The sequence below is a fragment of the Mus musculus genome, chromosome 17, assembly GCF_000001635.26.
Source record: "Mus musculus strain C57BL/6J chromosome 17, GRCm38.p6 C57BL/6J".
Taxonomy (NCBI): Eukaryota; Metazoa; Chordata; class Mammalia; order Rodentia; family Muridae; genus Mus; species Mus musculus.
This window is the reverse complement of record NC_000083.6, coordinates 32,342,565-32,366,184: the sequence shown is the minus strand read 5'-3', so window position 1 is coordinate 32,366,184 and position 23,620 is coordinate 32,342,565. Positions and strand designations below refer to the sequence as shown.

General features: G+C 48.6%; 2 protein-coding genes across 62 annotated transcripts in view; both read left to right on the top strand.

Moving 5' to 3' along the window:
- Wiz (widely-interspaced zinc finger motifs) overlaps positions 1 to 12,138 on the top strand; it is a 35,455-nt gene extending 23,317 nt beyond the window's left edge. For 12 of the 39 annotated variants that reach the window (XM_006524058.2, XM_011246380.1, XM_006524063.2 and 9 more), the window contains 8 exons: positions 3,222 to 3,392; positions 4,221 to 4,724; positions 5,758 to 6,147; positions 6,691 to 7,242; positions 8,201 to 8,728; positions 8,877 to 9,296; positions 9,567 to 9,762; positions 11,002 to 12,138. In XM_006524058.2, the coding sequence (XP_006524121.1) occupies positions 3,222 to 3,392; positions 4,221 to 4,724; positions 5,758 to 6,147; positions 6,691 to 7,242; positions 8,201 to 8,728; positions 8,877 to 9,296; positions 9,567 to 9,762; positions 11,002 to 11,161 (2,921 nt within the window). In that variant the 3' untranslated portion in view covers positions 11,162 to 12,138. The other 27 variants (XM_017317399.2, XM_030249658.1, NM_001372221.1 and 24 more) reach the window with 9 other exon arrangements.
- A 3,430-nt stretch (positions 12,139 to 15,568) lies between these two features.
- The window catches only part of Akap8l (A kinase (PRKA) anchor protein 8-like), a 29,193-nt gene continuing 21,141 nt past the window's right edge, over positions 15,569 to 23,620 (top strand). For 14 of the 23 annotated variants that reach the window (XR_003952162.1, XR_003952167.1, XR_003952166.1 and 11 more), the window contains exons 1-2: positions 15,570 to 15,698; positions 20,787 to 20,861. Coding sequence is in view for 6 of the 23 variants with exons in the window: in XM_030249903.1 (XP_030105763.1) it covers positions 15,686 to 15,698; positions 20,787 to 20,861 (88 nt within the window). In the remaining 17 variants the exon portion in view is untranslated. Of the gene's footprint in view, positions 15,699 to 20,786; positions 20,862 to 23,620 lie in introns of all 23 variants that reach the window. The other 9 variants (XR_003952153.1, XR_003952152.1, XR_003952151.1 and 6 more) reach the window with 3 other exon arrangements.

The following is a 23,620-nucleotide window of genomic DNA, read 5'->3' as shown; positions in this document are numbered from 1 at the left end:
GACTTCTTGGCTCTGGGGAATGAAATACATCTAAACTGGGAGAACTGGTGCAAGGTTCCTGGGTCTGGGCTTTCATCTATGGCTGTTCTACCTACAGTTTCCAGGCTTCTGTCTAGATGTATATTTTAGACTTGCCTGGACCCATCCCAGGTTAAGGCACTTGAGAGTTTTTCAAAGGTCAGGGCAAGGATGTCAAAAGTCCATCTCTTTCTTTTTTTTTTTTTTTTTTTTTTTTTGGTTTTTCGAGACAGGGTTTCTCTGTATAGTCTTGGCTGTCCTGGAACTCACTTTGTAGACCAGGCTGGCCTCGAACTCAGAAATCCACCTGCCTCTGCCTCCCAAGTGCTGGGATTAAAGGCGTGTGCCACCACCGCCCGGCTCCATCTCTTTCTTAAACAAGAAGAAACTGAGGCACAGACAGGTTGGTGGTGGGCTGAAGCGACAGCAGAGTCACACAGATGAATGGGATATGGGGCTTCTTGCCTTTAGTAAAAGATTGCTCACCAGGGATTCAGCCTTCCCACCTAATTTGGTTTATAATGTCTCAGGCATGGCTGGAAGGCAGAGCCACTCTAAGAATGCCAAGGTCTGTAACAAGTAGTCTACAGCTCTGACCCCCTTTTTTTCTGTGTTGTCCCAGCATAGGCCTGTATATCATGCTCACATTTCTTATCTGGCACCAGGGCCAGACACTCCCAAGGCTGAGACAAGCACATAACAGCCAGATTCACTTAGGACCAATCTATCTTTATCAACAACAAAGTTATGTGCCACTCCCCAAAGGGAGCTGGCCCAAACTCTATGGCGTGAAGAAGTAGAGTTAGCTCTTCATTGGCTTTGTCTGAAGGAAGGAGAGAGACATTTGAATGACCTCTTCAGGGAACACACAGAAATGGGAGTGGGATGGAGTAGCTGAAATGACCGTAAAAACTTTGCAAGGTAATGGTATCCCAAATCGGGGCCAGGTGGGGGCAGTGGCCCTGCGTGGCAGGTCTTTTTAAAAGGTCCTTCCCTTTTTTCCAAGTGAGCCAGAAGGGGGAGGCACCAAATTGGGGGGGGGGGGGTAAGGGCAGAGTCAAATTCAGGCCCCACCCATCTGTCAAGAAACAGCTGAGCGCTGCAGCTTTTAGTTGGGGCAGGAGGAGTGAATGGTGCTAGAATCATAGGTGAGGAGGGACCAAGTTTCTTGGATTGCGGGACAACTCTATCTGAGAACAGCTAGATAGATGCTAGGGTGATGTGAAGCTGGGGGAGGGTCAACGGTGGTGGAGAATCTAGTGTTTTTCAGTATTGTTCTAGAAGCTTTGCCTTGAGTAAGGATACTTATGATCAGGTCCATGTTTGTCTACCTAGCAAAAGAGGCTTAGAGAAAAAACAATGGAATGGGGTCTCAAGGCAGGTCCTAGCACTACTGTCAGGATTCTAATTCTTGTATTAGAATGCTTGTATTGAAGTGAATGTGTGTGGCTGGAGGGTTTCGTTTTTTAGCTGTAGAGATGTGTATATCCTGGAGTGTGGCGGCTGCTAGAGGCTGACAGCAGCTTGGCCCTAAACTCCCGGTGGCTCCCAGGAGAGTGAAAATGGAATCCTTAGCGCCAAGAGCATTTCGCTCGAGGCGCTCGGCGCTCATCAGGTCGCCCTGGGTGCGCCCGGAGGGGCGGAGCAGAGCACGCTCGGAGGTCGCGGCGCGCGGCGCTCCGCTGCTCTCGCCTGAGGCGGCCGCCCCGCGTGCGCCGGAGCCAAGATGGCCGCCTCCACCGCCCAGTGCCGAGTGACAAAAGCGGAGAGCAAGGCGGCGGCGGGGCCGCGCGCGGGGGGTGCCCGGGAGCGCGCGCCCACGGGGGCGCCCTCGCCAGGCCCCCCGAGTCCAGGACCGGTGGTTCTCCCGGCGCCGCCGGCGCCGCCGCCGCCTCCACCCCCACCGCCGCCGCTACCGCCGTCGCGGGACGGGCCCAAGGCCGAGCCGGAGCCGGGGCCCGCGCCCGCGTCCGCGCCCGCTCCGGGTAAGAGTTGGCGGAGGGGAGGGTCCCGGGAGGGGAAAGTCGGCGTCCCTCCCGAATGTGCCGTCGCCACCCTCAACACCCGCCGTCCGATCTCTGCGGCACCCCCCACCTCAAGCGCTCGGGCCCTGGGCTTCCCTCAGCCTCCTGGAGGTCCCAGGCTTCGGAAGCACTTTGCAGTCGCTCCTCCGGACTCTCCGGCTCTGACAGAAGTCCCCTGCCTCTTTTGGAGTCTCAGAAGCTCCCAGTTGTCACGGTTCCGATCCCCTCGGTGTTGGAAAGCCACTTTTGGCCCTGCCCCATCTGACAGACGCGCCCACTTCCACCTGGAGACTTTGACAAAGTACTCTGTGTCATGATCTCGGTAGCCTCCTGTCCTGTCTTCTTGCCTCTGTGGGACTCAGATTGAGCAGAGAGCGACCTGCCTTAACCCCCTGCCCTATTGCTTTGTCCAGGTCGTCTCCGAAGTCCATCTGACACACCGTTCTTTCTTCCTCAACTCTTGTTCAGAATTCTACCTCATCACCTCCTGCTACCCCCCATTCCTACCCCTTTTAATGAAAACTCAGACTAAGAAAACCAACTTTGATTCTTTCTCCCTACATATCTCTTACCGGAGAAGGCTTTCTCTCTGGATGGAAGCTTAAGAAACTTGGTGCAAACTTCTGTCATTCCCATTCTTCCTGTCCCCGAGGTGGTCCAGGGTCCAGGTCCTTACCTTGGCCAGTTCAGCTGGTGATGATAGTTCACTGCTGGGCTTGATGCTGGCTTTGAAGCCCCAGCTCCCTTGTCTGGTAGAGATTTTCCCCCTCCCCTCCCCATCCTCAGCTTCTTGCCTTTTCTACGTCTCTCTGGCTGCAGACTGTGCTATCTGACTCTTCTAATTGTTCTCACTTTTACCCCCAGAGAGGCATTTGTCTTAAAGTGTCCTCTGATGAGGAATCTCAGCTCAAACTTGCAATATGTTCTCAGACCAGTGAACCCTCTACTGGACTGAAACTACTGTTTGTCTTTCCTGTCATTGGACAATCTCAGTGTCCCTACATTGGGCTGCCACAAGGGTTTATGGGTATAGCCTCAGCTCTCCTGGAACGAGTGGCTTCCAGAAGTGAGAGCAGATGCCAAGCATGAGGAAGAAGTACCTACCGTTCTCTCAGTCTCCTTCTTGGGGTGGACAGCCTGACTCATGAGTGGGCTGAGCCTGTCTCCTCCACCCCACAGGCCTGTGTTCTGAGGAAAACACAATGGTGGCCATGGACTTGGGGTCTCCTTTACTCCCAAAGAAGAGCTTGCCTGTCTCTGGGACCCTGGAACAGGTGGCCAGTCGGCTGAGCAGCAAAGTGGCCGCAGAGGTTCCTCATGGCAGCAAACAGGAGCTGCCAGACCTCAAGGGTGAGTGGCCAGGACAGTCATGATCACAGACGGACTTTTTGGATTAACATGGGTTAGCACCCATCTTCTTTACAGCACTTTAAGGCACCAAGGAGTTAGCTACTCAGCTGTCTTCTACATTGAGTTTCTATAGCTTTGGCCATATGTGTGGCCCTCAGCTACTACCTTACTGGATGAGGAAGGACTAACCAGTGAAGCAGTGGACAAGGTGGGCAAGAGATCACAAACTTAGGTCATTTGCCAACCTTGTTGGTTTTGAGCTTTCATGCGTTTCATATTTGTTTTTCTGTAGACTACAAGGTTCTTGAGTTTAATGCTAGTTTCTAGGTATATTGAGAAGAGCAAAACCAACTGGCCTTTGCATCATTGAAGTCAGGCGGGGAGACCAAGAAGTAGATGGGGACTGGGCCAGGACTGTTACTAAGACCTTTTCTGACTTAGCATTTGAAGTTTTGTTAGTTGCAGGTTAAGTATTAGCTCCATATGTGATATGTGTGTATGCACACAGGCATTTGTGTAAACATATTATCAGGGCACCCTGGAATGCTGTAGGTCTGAAAGGCATTCCCACTGGCTGGACCACGAGAGTGTAGCCTCCTGTTGTGTGCCCTTGTACAATAGTGCACAACTATTCTCTTCTCTGAGCCTCAGTTTCCTTACTTTCAAACAAAAAATACTAACCCTCACCAAGTTAGAATGATTGTCAGGATCAAAAGGATTGGCAAAAGCAAGACACTTATATTGCCCCTGGGTAATGGGAGGAGAATGGGTTAGCTATACCTGAAAGGCCTCATAGCCTTCCATCCTGGCCTCCATCTCATCCTCCAGCCCAGAGCCTGACCACCTGTGAGGTCTGCGGTGCCTGCTTTGAGACACGAAAGGGCCTGTCCAGCCACGCACGTTCACATCTGCGGCAGCTTGGGGTCGCAGAGTCAGAAAGCAGTGGTGCTCCCATCGACCTCCTCTACGAGCTGGTGAAGCAGAAGGGCCTGCCTGATGCTCCCCTTGGGCTGACCCCTAGCCTGACCAAGAAGTCCAACTCACCAAAGGAGTTCCTTGCTGGGGCTGCCAGGCCTGGCCTACTCACACTGGCCAAACCTATGGATGCCCCTGCTGTCAACAAAGCCATCAAATCACCTCCTGGCTTCTCAGCCAAGGGCCTGACCCACCCATCCAGCTCTCCACTCCTCAAGAAGGCCCCACTGACTCTGGCAGGATCCCCTACACCCAAGAATCCTGAGGACAAGAGCCCCCAGCTGTCCCTGAGTCCCCGACCAACTTCCCCAAAGGCACAATGGCCCCAGTCTGAGGATGAGGGGCCGCTGAATCTCAGTGAGTTTGGGTACTGGGAGCTGAGGGGGGTGCTGGGGTGTTGTGTGGTTTTCAGAGGAGGAGGACCCAGGGTAGAAATGGAGACCTGCCGTTTCCGGATCCTGGGTTATCCCAGTCAGTGCTAGTTGAGGCACTCACTATGTCTCCTATTGGGTTGTCCTGTGATGGTCATTTTTCCCCATCCTGGTGATCTTCCCTTGGAGGTCTGCTGCAGATCTGAGCCTGCAGGGCCTACTTGCCACTTGAGAAGAGCTCTTGTCCTCTGGAATGATGGTGGGGGTGGTAAAAGTAGTAAGGGTGCCTGTGGACCTGGCTTTCCCAGTGGGAGTCTGGGATATCTTGGACCATACAGGTAGATGAGTAGACAGTCTACCAGTCAGAGATTCCTTACATTGGCCCCTTTTTTCATGTCTCCTAGCCATTTGTGCTGAGGCATCTCCTTGTTTGTGCCCAAAGTAGAGACCCTACATCATGGTTGCCTTGCACTTAGCAAGTAGGGCCTGAAAAGAAACCCTCCCAAGTCCAGTAGTCAGGTTCCTAGAGGTGTCCACATGCTTTCCTACATGTTGGCAGGTATTAGAGCCTGAGGATGCCTGTGTCTCCTGGCAGCCACTTGAATTGACTCTGCTGTGGTTTTAAGGGTAGGGGTCCTTGGTAGTCTTGTGATTTCCCCCTGCTCTTCACCTTCCATCTTCCTCTATAGTTCCTGTAGCAGACGTCCCAGGGGAGGAGGGCCTGGGAGCATCAGGATTGGACACAGAAGTACATCCATAAGCTTCCCACCTTCACTTGATGCCAATGTCTAGGCAGGGAATAGGCTACCTGAAATCTACAAGATCTACAAAAAAGAAAGAAGGAAAGAAAGAACAAAAAAAGAAACCAGAAACAAGCCAAAACCTGTCTTAAGCATGAAACTTGGATTCTTAACCACCTGGGCAGCTGAAAAATCACAGCAGACCCTCCTGCCTTCATCCCTTAGGGCCGACCAAGGTGGCGGCCGTGAACCCCCTCCCCCTGTGTTTTGTCTCCGCAGCTTTAGATAGTGACGGGGGCAGAGAGCTGGACTGCCAGCTGTGTGGTGCCTGGTTTGAGACCCGCAAGGGCCTGTCCAGCCACGCCCGTGCCCATCTGCGCCACCTGGGCGTCAGCGACCCGGATGCCAAGGGATCCCCCATAGACGTGCTCCACGGGCTCATCAGGAGGGACGGCATCCAGATCCGCCTCCCACCCGGGCGGGGAGCCCTGGCCCAGCTGGGGCGGCCTCCTTCCGCCTCCACAGCCCTCTCCTTGCTCCCTCCCCCACCGCCGGCCAAGAAGGCCAAGCTGAAGGCCTCGGGTATGGCCAGTCCCTGGGGGAAGCAGGATCTCTCGGCCGCCGGCATTTTCTGGGCCTCTGATGTGGAGCCGTCTCCTCTCAACCTCTGTAGGTTCTCACTTCAGCTGCCCTTCCTCCCTGTGGGCCCTGGAGCCCCTCCCTGGGGGGTCATGGCCCCCTCCCTACTCCCTCCCTGTTGTAGTAGGGAGTAGACAGGGGCCCTTGGCAGTGGGCTGGCTCAACCCAGAGATTTTGTTGGCGGTGGGCTGCTGGTACCTCTCTCTTGGCCTTGACCTTTATCACCATGACCCTGCCTGAGAATAAAGGCCAAGGGGAAGGTCCTGCCTTTTGGTGTGGAAGGTGTCCTGGGTCTAGACAGTATGTGGCACCTAGGCTGGCTTCGTCCTGTCTCCTGCCCTGTTTTATTGGGACCCACAAAGCTGTGGATTTGTATTGGTACTGCTCTGCCAGGGCAGAGGTCCTGTTAGCTCTCTGGCCCCACCCCTCAGCTCCCTTACTTACACTGCCATCAACTATCGCCCTAGCTTATGGACACACTGCTGCCCATACCTAGCTGGCCAGGATACTCCAACAGGTGACTATCCAGATGATGTCCATAATTCTAACTGACCCTTTTTCTTCCTGCTGCAGCTTCAGGCCCAGAGCCAACAAGAGATATCCGCTGTGAGTTCTGTGGTGAGTTCTTTGAGAACAGAAAGGGCTTGTCTAGCCATGCACGCTCCCACCTGCGCCAGATGGGTGTAACTGAGTGGTATGTGAACGGCTCACCCATCGACACACTTCGGGAGATCCTGAAGAGACGGACCCAATCCAGGCCAGGGGGACACCTCCACCCACCAGGTCCTAGCCCAAAAGCCCTGGCCAAGGTGCTGAGCACTGGAGGTCCTGGCAGCTCACTAGAAGCCCGAAGTCCCTCTGATCTTCACATCTCACCTTTGACCAAGAAGTTGCCACCACCACCAGGCAGTCCTCTGGGCCACTCACCAACTGCTTCTCCTCCTCCCACGGCCCGGAAGATGTTCTCAGGCCTTGCTACACCCTCCCTGCCCAAGAAACTGAAGCCTGAACACATGAGAGTGGAGATCAAGAGGGAGATGCTGCCAGGGACCCTTCATGGGGAGCCACACCCATCTGAGGGTCCCTGGGGCACGCCTCGAGAAGATATGGCACCCTTGAACCTGTGTAAGTGTGACCCTGTGTCACGGTAGGTAGAACAGTTGGCTGGTGCTCCTCCTTATACCCTTTTAGCAGTATCCATAGATCACGGGACTGAAATGGGAGCTAAACAAGTCCAGAGAACACAAGGCTTGCTATTTATGCTCCTGTACAGCTTGTTTCTCTGTTATTCATGCAGAAGTGGCAGAATCATATAATTATATCTATATGCCCTCTTTTGCCAAGTTTAGTGGCTGCCAACCAGATTTCTAGCTGCAAGGATTCACTAGTGATGTCTGCCACTGGAAGGAATAGAGGGATGGCATTTGAATGTTTGACATTTGAGTCAAGATCTCTTTTCCATAATGTAATAGTAAGTGAGTTGGCCAGGTTTCCTCATTTGGGAGATGAAGATGAGCATAGTCTCTTGTCTGTAAGTGCGAGGAAGCACTCAGCACAGTGCCTGGTTAAAAGCTCCTTACATAGCATCGTTGCTATCGTGTCAGTGTTACTTGCTTCCCTGGCTCTCTTTCACACTGGGTTCATTTTGGTTGATCATCTGCTATACTCCAAGTAGGCAAGCATGGCCGAGGCTTCACCTCCCTGCCATATGCTCTGAACCTTCTGATTGTACACCTTCTCAGCAACATTGGGAGATACAGGTCTTCGTCCCCATCTTGCAGAGAAGGAAACTAAGGCTCAGAAAGAGGAAGTAGCTTGCCCAGCCTTACTCAGGGAGACCTTGTAAAACCAGCTAGAATTTGAGGTAACAAGACACATAGAAGGGCTGGATGTATAAGGTGCCTCTGAAGGCCCAGGTGAAGGAGCAGTTCACTGGAATATGTGGGCGGGGGGGCCCACATGGATAGAGACATCCAGAAGTCTGGCATTGTCTTGGGTCTTGAGCTTCGAGGCTTCTACCTGTCCATAGCCAGTGCCTCCTTTCTCTCTCTCTCTCTCCCCTGACACCCTGGACCCCTTGCAGCAGCTCGGGCAGAGCCAGTGCGTGACATCCGGTGTGAGTTTTGTGGTGAGTTCTTCGAGAACCGCAAGGGCCTATCCAGCCACGCACGCTCCCACCTGCGCCAGATGGGTGTGACTGAGTGGTCTGTCAATGGCTCTCCCATTGACACACTTCGGGAGATCCTGAAGAAGAAGTCCAAGCTGTGCCTCATCAAAAAAGAGCCTCCTGCTGGAGACCTGGCTCCTGCCCTCACTGAAGATGGCTCTCCCACAGCAGCTCCTGGGGCTCTGCATTCCCCACTGCCTCTGTCACCCCTGGCTAGCCGGCCAGGAAAACCAGGAGCTGGGCCGACCCAAGTTCCCCGGGAGCTCAGCCTGTCACCCATCACAGGGTCCAAGCCCTCAGCTGCCAGCTACCTGGGCCCAGTGGCAACCAAGCGGCCCCTCCAGGAGGACCGCTTCCTCCCAGCAGAGGTCAAGGCCAAGACCTACATCCAGACTGAACTGCCCTTCAAGGCAAAGACTCTCCATGAGAAGACCTCCCACTCCTGTAAGCAGTGGGTGGTAGGGTCATGGGATGGCAATTGTCAGGGCAAGCAGGACCCCTGAGGCAAGGTCCCTGTGGGAGGTGGGATTAGCTTGCTTAGGCCACCTGGGTATTCCTGCACTCTTAGAATAGCAACCTCCTCTGTCTGTAGCCACCGAGGCCTGCTGTGAGCTCTGTGGCCTTTACTTTGAAAACCGCAAAGCCCTAGCCAGCCACGCGAGGGCACATCTGCGGCAGTTCGGTGTGACGGAGTGGTGTGTCAACGGCTCTCCCATCGAGACCCTGAGTGAGTGGATCAAACACCGGCCTCAGAAAGTGGGTGCCTACCGAAGCTACATCCAGGGTGGCCGCCCCTTTACAAAGAAGTTTCGCAGCGCTGGCCATGGCCGTGACAGTGACAAGCGGCCACCCCTGGGGCTGGCACCTGGGGGCCTGTCCCTGGTTGGCCGAAGTGCTGGGGGAGAACCAGGGCTTGAAGCTGGAAGGGCAGCTGACAGTGGTGAACGGCCTCTGGCAACCAGCCCACCTGGGACCGTGAAGTCAGAGGAGCATCAAAGGCAAAATATCAACAGTGAGTGCTGCTGAAGGAGGTTGGGAGGGCAGCATCAACAGTGAGTGCTGCTGGAGGAGGGGTGGGAGGGCAGGAGACACCTTCTAGAGTTTAGCCAACCACCACATCTCAGCTGCTTAATCCCTCCCTTTATTGTTGTGCCATTCTATCAGTGCATTTGAGGCCTAGCCTTAAGTCCCAACAACCTCTGCCCCTTTGTGCTCACTGAAAGCAGGGATGTCTCCAGGGCCCTAGACCTCCTTTTACATCACTTATCACTCTGTCCATTAGAATTTGAACGCAGACAAGCCCGCCCCTCAGATGCCTCTGCAGCTCGTGGTGGTGAGGAAGTCAATGACCTGCAACAGAAGCTGGAAGAAGTGCGGCAACCCCCGCCCCGGGTCCGACCAGTCCCCTCCCTGGTGCCTCGGCCCCCCCAAACGTCACTGGTCAAGTTTGTGGGCAACATCTATACCCTCAAGTGCAGGTATGCTAACACCTAGTAGGGCCTTGGCTATTAGAAGCCTGAAAATGAGTTAGTCTGTGCAGTTTGGGAGGTGGAGGTCTCACAGGCTGTTTTAAGGTATAGCAGTGCCCAGGTTAAGGGGTTCTTCTCATGGACAGTGGAACTTCAGAGCATCAGACTGATAACATGAGCTCTGTAGCCAGTTAGACCTGGGTTCAGTCCTAGGTATGACACGTGACAGCTTAGTAGCATCAGACAAGAGCTTTCCTGCTCCTGCCACCATTTTTTTTATCTTGAAAAAGAATTTGGCATGGTATGGTGGTGCACACTTTTAATCCCAGACCTCACAGGAATCAGAGGCAGGTATAACTCTCTGAGTTCAAGGTCAGCCCAGGGCAGTTAGGGCTTCAAGGTGAAACTCTTGTCTTTAAAAAACATATCATACAGACCTAATTGATAGAGTTGTTGTGAGGACTGAATTTAATAGCAAAGTCCTGAAAATCTTGCTGACACTTAGTAAGGACTCTCATATTTTTCTGCTAAGGAAAAAAAATTCTCAGTTAATTCTTATGAAAGTTTACATACACAAACATATACTTATGTGCGTGCGTGCATGCATGAGCACACACATACACGTATCACATGCCAGGATATAGGGGCTTTAGAAACCTGAGGTAACTCAGCTCAAGCTATATAATACAGGCTGTCAAAAGTTGCATCCAAGTTGACTGATGATTCAGGCCTGCCATCCTAGCACTGGGAGACTGAGACAAGAAGATTGCCACCAGTATAAATCCAGCTGAATTACATAATTTTGAGGCTGGCTTAAAGTACAGAGTTAGAGACCATGTCTCCTAAAATCCCAAGGAGGAAAAAAAAAAGAAGTAGAATTTCAGCCCAGTTCTCTGGAGCAATAGAGCTGATGCTCTTGGCCTCTGTTCATTGGAAACTAGCTTAAGGCTGCCACAAGAGAGGGGAAGGATGGTTAGTCAGGCTTTGCTTTATACCCACCACCATATCAGAGCACACTCATCAGATGACAAAGGCACTTGGGGAATCCTCTGCTTATCATGCCCAGGAGACTCTGCCATGACTCCACAATAGAAGAGATGGCTGTCCGTTGGAAGACACTTCTTCCCTTGAGTTCTTGTCTTAACATCCATACTGTGTAGTGGTGGATATGCCTCTAAGCACTTGGACTAGACTACACCTCGGCCTTTCCTCAAAGCATTGGCCACTTCTTTCTGTGTTCCTATGCAGGTTCTGTGAAGTGGAATTCCAGGGCCCACTCTCTATCCAGGAAGAGTGGGTACGGCATTTACAGCGGCACATCCTGGAGATGAACTTCTCCAAAGCAGACCCTCCGCCTGAGGAGCCCCAGGCCCCGCAGGCACAGACAGCAGCTGTAGAGGCACCCTAACACACAGCATTCCAGATCCCCTTTTGTGCCACCTATCCCCTCCCATTTCTCCTCTGTCCTCTCCCCCTTTTCCATCTTTCTTTTCCGTTTCCAAAGGAGCAAGCCAAAACCTCAAACCGGCGCCTCTTGGAGGCCGGGCACACTACAACCTGGGCACTGGGAGCCAGCTAGCCACCCTTCCCCCAGCTTAAGGACTCTGGGGCCACAAGGGTATCCTTGAGCCTACCTGGTTGGTCTCATAGGGGCAGTAGCCGGGCCCTTGGTGGTGACCAATCTGATTGCAGGGGAGAACAGCACTTCCCTGTGTCTAGCAACCAGGCAGGGCTACATCTGCCATCCGTGGCCATTTGCAAAGACCCCAAAGACCCCCTGTTCCCTCTTGCCCCATCAATATCTATTTTCACGCACAGGCAAACACACACACACATGCACCTCGTGAGACCTGGGATCTGCCCTAGCCCCCTCAGTTCCCAAGTCAAACGACCACAACATGCCACGGTGCTTGCTCAGGGGAATCCATGCTCCCTCTGCTATCTTCCTAGGGCTTGGGAGCTCCCACTGAGCCCACAATGCCACGGAAATTCTTGTTGGCTGCCCCCTCCCCCCCAAAAGGGTCCTTCCTAGCTTGGAAGAGCTCAAAGCTGACAGCTGCCTCCTGCCTTGTCAGAGCCTCAGGGGCTCCAGGGCTGGGAGGGTAGAGTGAGGGGTGGGACTCTCCTCCCCCACCCCTGCTGCCCTCCCCCTTTTCACTGTTGCTTTCTATGTATAGCTCCCTAGATCTTTCACTTTTTTAAAAAATGCGTTTTGTGTAGAGAATAAGGAACGTGGATCTTTTTATTTTGCAATCCTGGGCCAGCTAGATACCGGGAGCTAATTGACCTTTTAACCTTTTCAGTGGCCACCTTTTGGTTATCAATGTACCTAGAAATATGTAAATTAGATTAAATTTCTCTTCTGGAAATATCCCAGGGCAAACAGCCAGTGTGTTTTTTTCTGTGAAGTGGACAGGCTGGCACTGGTTAGCAGCTGGAGCTCGGAGCTGGGGATCAGGGTTGTGCCTGGCAGAAGGCCCTGGTTTTCCTCTGTTAGCCACCAAAGAGACCGGACACAGTTGGGGATAGGTCCAAGTTCTCAGCTGTTGGCCGGTGGTACTGTGGCTCGTGAAGGGTTCTGGTTGGCTGGCCTGGGAAGGGAGCCAAGACAGAAAGGCTGGTTGGGTTTAACCAGCCACAATAACATGCCTACAGGAGTGATTCTTGCCTTGGTGCTTTTACAAACCCTTGAAGGGATTGGGTAGAAGCACACATCTGCTGGGAGCTTGGGTGGGAATGAGGTTCAGAAATGAGACTCGGCTGTCTTAAGATAGGACTTTAAATGTAATACTGGGGACCTCTTCCCAGGCCTTGAACATACCAGGCAGGTGCTCTGCCATTGAGCTGTACCTTGCTAGCTCTGAGATAAATGTCAGAAAGCGATATCTGAACACAAATAACAAGAGGGAAAGGGAAGTACTCTATTTTAATTTTTTTTTATATCTTTCGGTTTTTCAAGAAACATTTCTTCCTGTAGCCCTGGCTCTCCTGGAACTAGGTGTTAAGACAAGGCTGGCCTTGAACTCAGAGATCTGAGAGCTGGGATTAAAAGCATGAGCCACCATTACCCTGCCTGATTTTTTTTTTTTTTTAAGTTATGTGTTTTGCTTTTCAAGACAGGGTTTCTCTGTGTAGCCCTGGCTGTCCTGGAACTCTATAAACTAGGCTGGCCTCAAAATCAAGGGATCCACCTGGATCAAAGGCTTGCCCACTACCAGTACCTGACTTGCCCAGCCTGACTTTATTTCTTTAAACAATGCTATTTTCTTGCTCAGCTAATGTTTACTGAACATTTCTAAGGTAATAAGATTCTGTTATCTCCTACTTTTTTATTCCTTGTATCTTTTCAGTTCATCATCCTCACTAACCAGCCAAGTGCTGGAAAGTGGGATAATCTAATTAGGTGTGGACAACTCTGGGCAGCAGCAGGTCCCTCCCAACCCTGTTTTTCTCTCCTCCCCTACTGTGTCTTTATGCCTGGGGAGGAGGGTTTAACAGGCTCAGTGACAAGCCTGCAGGGGTGCTCTTAGCCCAGGAATGTGTTCTTTTGTATGGTGGCTCTTCTCATCCTTTACTGTCATTGGTCATATCCAAGACAGGAAAAGAAGTGGGATTTCTCATGCTAAGAACTGACCCAAACATGTTTCTTCATAGCAATTTAAAATATAAAATCCATTTTTTTAAAATATAAAGGCGACAAATTTTAAAAGTTCCAGTGACAGAAGTAGTAACATGGAAGTCCTTCCTACCTACTACATAGGTAGTAGCCAGCTGTATCTTTGTACACAGTAACACGTTACTCTACACTGATAGCTGTATATTTTTGCAAGGATCGTATACCATTCTCACAACAGACCTTTTCCTAAAACTCCTGAGCATAGCTTAAGTCTTTGCTTAAACCACTCCATGGTCTCAAAGAAACAATCTTAACTTTTAGGCTAAGCTCAACCTGTGAGGACATCAGAAATTAAACAAGACCTTGGGTGAAATCACACCAAGTGCTACAAAGTAAACTGCAGGATCTAGAGATATCATGGGGCTGTACTTTATCTAGGATTCCAGAAAGTATGGCACTCCAAAGAGGCAGTACACATAAAGCGGACTTATGTCGCATGTTCCCGGGTCACATGCACATGGTCCACTGCAACTGGCTTTCTTTTGCAAAAGTGGGGAGAAATTATCGTCAGGACATTGTATCTGGACAAATGGTAAAAACAAGCCCTTTTAATCACAGCAACAGCCTAATCTATACTTCTCTACCTCCCCTGCCCCAACTAAATTGTGAAGAACAGTTTTGGCTATCATATCAACTATTTCAGTATGTTTCTTTGAAGGATCTAGGCCTTTTAAAGAATGCCATTGTTATTACCCCTAAAGAAACTGCTAACAAGAACTGAGAGGTGGCTCAATGGCAAAGAACACACACTGCTCTTACAGAGAACTTGGATTTGGTTCCCAGCACCCACATGGCAGCTCACAGTAACTCCAGGGTATCCAGTACCCTCTTCTGACCACCTCAGGCACTGGGGGTGCATGTAGTTGCATAGACATATATTCAAGCAAAACAAATACATAAGCCTAAAAAGAATTGATAAACATTCCTTAATACCAATAGAACACCTACTTTAACATTTCTCAAAACCATAAGAAGGTACATGAATCATAGAAGCAGAGCTTGCTGTAGTTTATCCATTGTTTTATTTTTAGGGTTCTTCCAAGGATACCTCCCATGGTGACTTTCCACACAGCCAGGAGGAGCCAGGCATAGTGCTTAGAACAAGGCTGGTACTGGGTTACATTTTTCGTTTTGTGGAGCTGAGCATTGAACATAGGTTCTTATGTCAAGCATTTGCAATAATATATGATACATTGAGATATACTACTTGTATAACAAATAGCATACACATAAACAGTTATTTTTAAAGTGGTTTTTGAGAGGCAGGAGAGATGGCTCAGCAGTTAAGAGCACTAGCTGTTTTCCCAGAGGACCCAGGTTCAATTCCCAGTACCTTCATGGCAGCTCAGGGCTGTCTGAAACTCCAGTTCAGGTGATCTGACACCCTCACACAGACACGCGCAAGCAAAACACTAATACACATAAAATTTTCAAAAGCATCTTTATTTTGCAGTTGGAGAGCTCACATAAGGCCTTCTGTACATGCTAGGATAAAATGTTTTTCCACCAAGCTATATCCTTACAAACACTATTAATTGTTATGTAACGATTAATAAGAAAATAATATTTACTATTTACTTTGTGAAACTGGCCCTAATTCTTTACCCCTCCTTGAAACGGGGACTCACTGGAACCCAGAGTGGCTTAGAATTCATATAGTATAATCTGACCTCAAACTCGAGTCATTCTGTCTCAGGCTCCGGTATTCTGGGGTTACAGAAGTCAGCTACTACACATGGCCTTCTTCGTTTGTTTTAACGTTATCTCACATAACGTTTGTCAGGACCTTGTTTAGCAGTTAGATACTAATTTTCTCCTTTCAACATGGCTTTACCATTCTTGACTTCATTTCAGTGGCGGGGCGCAAGACGGTCGTCTCTGCTCACGCTGGCAAGTGTCTCGCTCGCACACACCAGGCGAGCACACGCGTGGGCTCGGACCTCTAGGTTGCATGCAGCTCCGCCCCTTCGAACCTTTCCATCTTCTCCCCTTGGCCTATTGGCGCAGGTTTTTGTTAACAGGAGGCGGAGAGTAAGGCGGGGTCGTCGGGGGTTGGCAGTATCTCCAACCACTGTCACGAAGAGGTGTAAAAATAGACAGGTAGCGAAACCAATAGGCGTGAAGTCCGAGGTTTGCAGAAGCCAATGAGATAAGGAGGCGGGGCTGGAGCGTGTGTGGAAGGACCCCAGGGATTGTTGTGGCGTCAGACGCGCAGAGTAGCGGTCTGTGTCCACGGCTCGGGTGTTCTCTGCGGCCATGAGCTACACAGGTAGGCCCAACAGGGTGAAGGCAGCGCTCTGGGCCGGGGCGTCAGGACGGGCTGAGTCATGCTAGGATCTCCTCTTGTAGTGTCGTGGTCATTGCCCTCTGTGGTCACAAAATGGCGTCTTAGGCTCTTCCCTTCGGGGTCGCATCCCTCAAGCTTCGGCTCTCACTGACCTCAGCCGGGCATCTTGGACTCTCCTGGCTACTCAAGGATTTGCTTGTGTCTTCTGTGACCGTAGGTCTTGGGCCTCAACGTTAGGTTCAGGCTTCCCGCACCTCCGTTCGTCATTCCCTGGCTAGTGCCCCACGGACACCCACGTCTAAGACGTCGCTTCTCAGGCCTGAGCTTCTGAGATCAGTCCGTTGGGGCGGCTGCTGTCGCCATTGCCTCCCTTGAGCAGTTTCTGTGCAAAACGTCGCAGACCCTTACTCATGGCACTCCCCCCACTTCATCTGGTATAAAGCGGGAGGGGGGGAGAGCCAACCTCCCCTACCTCACTCCCCCAGGGGGCGGTGAGAATCTGTAAATCTATATGAAGGCTCTGAACCGTTGCAGGGAGCTTTAGAGAGCAAGCTTGAACCCTGGTGACGAATGACTACTTTCCACTCAACTTACCGAATCAGGTGCTGAATAGACACTGAATGCTGACAAGAATTTCTTAAGCATCTTATAGGCGAGGACAGACAAAATACAATAAATATATTATTTTGGGTCTTGGGTATCCTGAAGAGATTCAGCCATTACACGGAGAGCTTTGAAGCCTCTGGGAAGGGTGACGTTTAAGAAGAGATGTAAGCAAAATAGGAAAGAGTAAAGATAGCTGTCGCTGTAAAACATACTGGGCTGGAACCGCCTACCTACTTAGATCAGTGATATTTGAGCAAAGAGGAAGGTGGGTGAGGAGCATGGTGAGGGGTGTGGAATATGCTTGAGTGACTGTAGAATCATTCTTGAGTGAGTTAGTTGCCAAGGCTCCCTGGGTTTGCCAATGAAACTTATCAGTCAGTGCCACAGACAGTGCCTCCCACTTTACTGGAGGTATTTCAGGCTTGAACTTAAGTGGTTGCTGGATAACCCACATTCTGTTTGGAATGTTTAAGGCTTTCAATGGAACCTGAGCTTTATGCCAGTCCTCCTAAGCCCCTGGGTCAAATGCTTGCCAAGAACCTTGGGATTTTTAACAACCATCCTCTAGGCCAGTGGTTCTCAACCAGGGTGATTTTGCCTGCCTCACACCTCCCAGGGGTACATTTGGCAATATCTGGAGTCCTGTTTTGTCTTATCTATATAATGTGTGTATGGGCAGGGGGGGGGTGGAGGTGGGGGACTGGTATGCAGTGCTACTGACATCTAGTGGATAAAGGGTAGGGCTGCAACTCTGCAGCCTGAAGCGCATAGTATGGCTTCCACCACAACATACTTTACTTTATTTACATGTATCTGTCTGCATCTACATGTATGTGTTTGTGTGAGTGTGTCAGCCATGTATGAAGGTGCCCCTTGGGACCAGAAGAGAACATGGGTCCCTTGAAACTGGAGTTAACGGAGGGTTGTGAGTGAGCCGCCTGACATGGGTTCTAGGATCTGACTCTCGTCCTCACAATTGAGCAGCATATTTCCAACCCTTCAGTGTTTTTTTTTTTTAATAAATTTGTTTATTTAATTTTGTTCATATGAGTGTTTTTCCTGAATGTGTGTGTCTGTGCACTGCCATGTGAGCGCCTGTAACTCTATAAAACTAAGGGTAAAGATGATTATGAGCCACCCCCATGGCTTCTGGGATTGGGGTCCTGGCCCACTGGAAGAGCAGTACTCTTGACCACTGAACCATCTCTCCAGTTGCACTCCCCACCCCAGTGGTTTTTATAGACAGCTATTAAATCATTAGTACTTAAAATTTAAGCATCTTGAGAAGGCCCTGGACCCCCAGGGGTGGGAAAAATCTAATTGGACACAATCTCTTTAGGAAGGATGGCAAAGACTCGGTCTCTATATTTGTGTTTTCTCTTTCCCCAAGACCTGGGCTCAGTTCCTCTCCTTGGAAAGTAAAGCTGAAGTTGAGTCCACAGCTTTCTTTTTTGGAGTCCTTGTAGCTGGATGTATTTGCAATTCTACCCTGAAGAAGTATGGTCTCTTCACCTGGGGTCAAGGTGGTACCCTGTAACTGAATACACTAGGGACAGCTTAGTGATGTAGTGTTGGCCTAGCTTGCCAAGGCCTTGAGATTAACTCAACTCAAGGACCTCAAAGCAGAAACCGTATTGATTTTGCACCACATACATAAACGGTATTCATTCTCCCGGGTCCCTGTGGCCTCGGTGTAAAATTGTTCACGTTTGCAGAGGGCACTTACTCTGCTTATGAACTGCTATGGTTGGAAGCCTGGAGGTATCCAGCCTCCTTCCCAGTTCTGAGAGTCCTCGATTTGTAGTGTTTTGTTTTGTTTTGTTTTTTTTTTTTTTTTTTTTTTGGACTTAAAAAGTACTGACTTTTCAAAGAATTTTGGACAGGGAACAGGGTCTTAATGAGGATGAACTGAGACCTGCAGCTAAAGCACCCAGCAGGGAAGCATTTATTCAGTGTGCAATATTGACTATGGTTGCTGTGGTTTTGTGTGTGTGTGTGTTTCAGGGGTGTCTCACCCTGTTTCAGCACCTTGAACCCATGGCAGAACTTGTGCCTCAGCCTCGTGAGTGCTGGCATGTAGGCTGTAACCTTCACTGAGCAGCAGCAGTATGGGAATCTGTACCCACATGATTGGTGTTTGATATGCTTCGGTTGTAACTTATTTTTATTGGAAATGCTGTCATTGATTTTTGAGTCAAGGGCTTAGTGTTTTAATCATTTCAGCACTAAGTGAAAAGATGTACAAGATACATATGTTAGACAAGGCCTTCCTAAAACTCACAATCCTCCTGCTTCTGCCTTCCCAGAGAATAGGATTAAAGGTGTACTGTGTCTGGCTTCATAGTGACCACTGAGCAATGAGTGTCCCTTATCTAAATGCTTCAGACCAAAAGGACTTTGAGATATTTTTTGGATTTTGGACTACCCCTAGTGATGTCTTGGGTCAGACCCAAGACTAAACAGTAAATCATTTACATTTCATATGCATCTGTATACATAGCCTGAAGGTTTTTATTTTGACTGGTTTTGGTTTGGGTTTTGTTTTTTTGTTTTTTTGTTTTTTGAGACAGGGTTTCTCTGTGTCGCCCTGGCTGTCCTGGAACTCACTCTGTAGACCAGGCTGGCCTCGAACTCAGAAATCCGCCTGCCTCTGCATCCCAAGTGCTGGGATTAAAGGCGTGCAGTACCACTGTCTGGCTGGTTGGTTTTGTTTTGAAACAGGATCTTACTATGTAGCCCTGGCTGGCTTTGAACTCACAAAAAGATCCCCTAACCTCTGCCTCCTGAGTGCTGGGATTACATGTGTGTACCATCGTGCCCAGTTGCCTGATAGTAATTTATATAAAATAAATTATGTGATTTTGTTTACTTGCATTTGGATTGCAACCTGTCACATAAGGAAAGTCAGGTCCAGTGTGGAATATTCCTTTGTAGCCTCAAGTTGGTAATTAGAAAGATTTAGACTTCGGTGCCAAGTGTGGCTGTCCTATAATCCCAGCAGAAGCAGGGGGACTGATTTCGAGGCCAGCCTGGTCTGCAGAGTGAGTTCCAGGACAGCCAGGGCTATACAGATAAACTATACGAAACAAAAAGTTTTGCTTTTTAAGTAAGGCTTTAAATTTTTAGGTTAGGGGCTGGGAAGATGGCTCAGCAGTTAAGAGCACTGGCTGTTCTTCCAGAGGACCCAGGTTCAATTCCAAGTATCCACATGGCAGTTCACAATGGTCTGTAACTCCTGTTCCAAGGGATATACACCGTCATACAGAAATACATGCAAGGAAAGCACCAGATAAATATAAATAATTTCATAAAGAGAGAATTTAGGCACATATCTTTTATTTAAAAAGAGAAAGAGAGAATTTAGGTTCATGCTTTCAATTCCATCACTCGGAATGCAGGTGGATCTCTGAGTTTGAAGCCAGCCTGGTCTACATAGCAAGTTGCAGGACAGCCAGGGCTGCACAGAGAAACTCTTATCTTGAAAAACAAAAAAAGATTTTAGGTTAGAGCCAGGTGTGGTGCTACACACCTTTAATCCAGGCACTCGGGTGGCAGAAGGACGTCCAGGGCATCCAGGCTACTCAAGAGAAGTCCTGTCTCAAAAAACAAACAAGAAAACTAAAAACCAGATTTTAGGGTAGAGATGCTCACACTATATTTAGTATACTTATTTCCATATAAACATGTGAAACATAGGTAATATGTTTCAGCAATGAGGTCTAAGGATAAAACTTGAAGATGGAATTCTTACCCATCAGTACATACTTCTTCATATGGGGAAACTAAAATTGTAAGTCAGGTGGCTTATGTTTATAATACCCAGGACACTGAAACAGGAGAGATACTGTGAATTTGACACCAGCCTTGGTCTCAAGTGAGACACTCTATCAAAATACAGAAACAGCCAGGCAAGGAGGTGCAAAGATTAGTATTAACATAATTTCAAAACTAACCCAATGTTTGTTTGAAATGGAAGTAGCTTTTCTCCCCGGCCCCTCCCTCTCTCTCTCTTTAAAAGAAATTTTCGAGACAGGGTTTCTCTGTGTAGCCCTGGCTGTCCTAGAACTCACTCTGTAGACCAGGTTAGCCTTGAACTCAGAGAAATCCATCTGCCTCTTCCTCCCAAGGTGCACCACCACTGCCTGGTCAGAAGTAGCTTTATTTATAATAATGATTTGATTCCTTATGTAACTGAATGATATTTTGGATTCATTTTATGCACCAAAATAGACTAGTAGCTTAAATGTTTACACGTTTTTTCATAGTCATTGTAACAAGTTAAGCATGACCTGTCTGTACTGATTAATGTGTTCAGAGGTCTAATTAAAGTATGGAATCTATAGGTTTTAGAGGTTTCTGAACTGAAGGGAGACTTGTCTGCTAATCTGTATTAAAATGCTATTTCAGTTGCTCACTTTCTTATGGCTGCTTTGGGAAAATTAACCACCTTGTGCATATGTTTAGGTTTTGTCCAAGGATCCGAAACCACTTTGCAGTCTACGTACTGTGACACCAGTGCCCAGCCCACCTGTGATTATGGTGAGTGTGGCTCCTAGTGACAACCAGAGTGTTCTGCCTTGTTTCTGCTTGGTTGCTTTTAGCTTTCCTGTCACCCTGTCTTGCCTAATTCAACCCAACCTGATATGTGGCACTGTGGCCTGTTTGGCCAGCTTGTGCTTCTTTGAGGCAATCTGTAAATGAGAGCTTGAGTTACTGAGCAAGCTGGGCTATAAAATGTTGAGGCCTTTGACCTTTTCACAGTTTGTGGAAATAATATGGTTCTTGACCAAAGATATAGACTCAGTAAATCTCCCCTGAGCATCTGGGAAAGAAGTTGAAGTCCACCAGCCATGTTCAACCTTTCGGCATTGGAACAGATGACACTGTTGTCTTCAAAGTTTCCTCTAGAGAGCAATACAATTGACAATAGTGTATTAAGAAAGTTGATGATCTTTGTATTGAGTACATTCAGAGCTATCTTCTACTGAATGTAACGAGAAAAGATTGAGCCAGGTGAGACCACACTATGAATTCAGCACTCCCATGGTCTTGGCAAGTAGTCTGCAGCAGAAGAGCCTGGAGGGCCACACTATCCAGCTGGATTTTCAGAGATTGTAGCTAGGTTATCTCAGGCCAATGAACACACACTGAAGGAAATTTCCAGTTGATAAAATCAATTGTGAAGAAACAGGAGTCCACACCTGATGAGAGATCTACAGGTGCCGCCAGTCTGTTTTCAGTGCTACCCAGTCTAAGAAGGCTGATCGCAGTATTCCTTGCCTGTCCTCTCTGTCCACCACTTGGGTCCTACAGAGACAACTCACTGGTCTGTTTCCTTCCCTCCGTCTCACCTTTTTTCCGTGTGTGTGTATGTATGTATGTATGTATGTATATATGTCACTGCAGCATGTGGATGTCAGAGGAGACAACTTATAGGAATAGGCTCTCCTATTCCTTTATGTGGCTTCCAGAATGAAACTCAAGAGTTAGGCTGTTTAATTGCCATTGTAGCTATTGAAAATCAGTTATCTGAAGTCTTTGTTCTCTTTCAGTAGCTATTTGTCTGAATTTTCTCCGGTACTATTCTATGTTAATTATTGGATATTATAGGTTTTGAAGTCTGTTAACATGAGTCACCTGGATTTGATCTTTTAACATTTTGTTTTTGTTTTTCCAGACAGGGTTTCTCTGTGTAGTCTTAGCTGTCTTGGAACTCACTCTGTAGAGCAGGCTGACCTTGAACTCACAGAGATCCATCTGCCTGTGACTCCCAAGTGCTAGAATTAAAGGCACATACCACCACCATCTCTCGATTATTTTAACTTTTGAGCAGTTTTCTTTTTCAAATTTATCTGTGTTTATTTTATGTGTATGGGTATTTTGCCTACACGTGTCTCTATGCACCATGTGTCTCTATGCACCATGTGTGTGCAGTGCCCATGGAAAGAAGACGACATCGGATCCTGTAGAAATGGACAGATGGTTATTAGTTGTCATGCGAGTGCTGAGAAGGTCATATGCAAGAGCAATAAATATTCTTAACAGCTGAGCTATCACTTCAGCCCCTGGATTTATTCTTTATTCTCTCTGTCTCTCTCTGTCCCTCCCTCCCCCTCTCTTTTTTTCTCTCTCTCTCTCTCTGTCCCTCCCTTTGTCTCCCTCTCTCTGTCCCTCTCTCTCTCTGTCCCTCCCTCTCTGTCTCCCTCTCTCTGTCTCTCTCTGTCTCTGTCTGTCTGTCTCTCTCTGGAGGTATCTCACCATGTAGCCTTGGCTGTGGTGGAACTCATAAAGATCTGCCTCCCTCTGCCTCCTGAGTGCTAAGATTAAAGGTATGTGCCACCATGCATCTGTTTTATTTTTAATGTTTTGTTTTGTTTTGGGGTTTTTTTCAAGACAGAGTTTCTCTTTGTAGCCCTGGCTATCCTGGAACTCCCTTTGTAAACTAGGCTGGCCTTGAACTCAGAGATCCACCTGCCTCTGCCTCCAGAGTGTTGGGATTAAAGGCATGCACCACCAGTGGCCAGCTTTTTGTTTTGTTCTTGAGATAGAGTCCCACTATATAGCTCTGGTTGTCCTGAAACTCACTATTAGATCAGGCTGGCCTCAACTCACAGAGATCCACCTGCCTTTGCCTCCTAAGGGCTGAAATTAAAGCTTTGTACCACCATACCTGGCTTTTTTTTTCTCTCTCTGTCTCTTTTTTAAAATTGTCTTGCAGCTAGGCAGTGATGGCACACTGCTTTTAATCCCAGAACTCAGGAGGTAGAAATAGTTGAGTTTGAGATCTATACTGTGAGTTCCAGGACAGCCAAGGCAACACAAAGAAACCCTTTCTTAAAACAAAAAATTGCCTTGATTATAATTTGCTTGTTTTTGAACATACAATCTTAAAATCAGTGCATCATTTTTTATCAAAATAAATCCTGAAGAGATTCTTGTTTTGTTTTGAGACAAGGTCTGACTATGTAACCCTATCTGGCTTGGAACTTGCTATGTAGATGAGGTTGGCCTTAAACTCACAGATTTGCCTGCTTCTGCCTGGTAAAATTAAAAGCACTTTGTAACACCATATTTAGCCGTACATTGATGTTTAATTTTTTTTTTTCATTTTAAAAATTTCATTTATATGAACATTTTGTCTGTGCATTTTGTACGTACCTTTTACTCTCAGAAGCCAGGAGAGGACATTGATTCTCCATTGGCGTTATATCGTAAATTCTGTATTAGGGTTCTCTAAAGGAGCAGGACTAACTGAAACTGACTCAGTATATAAGCACATGTGTGTGCACGCATGAGCG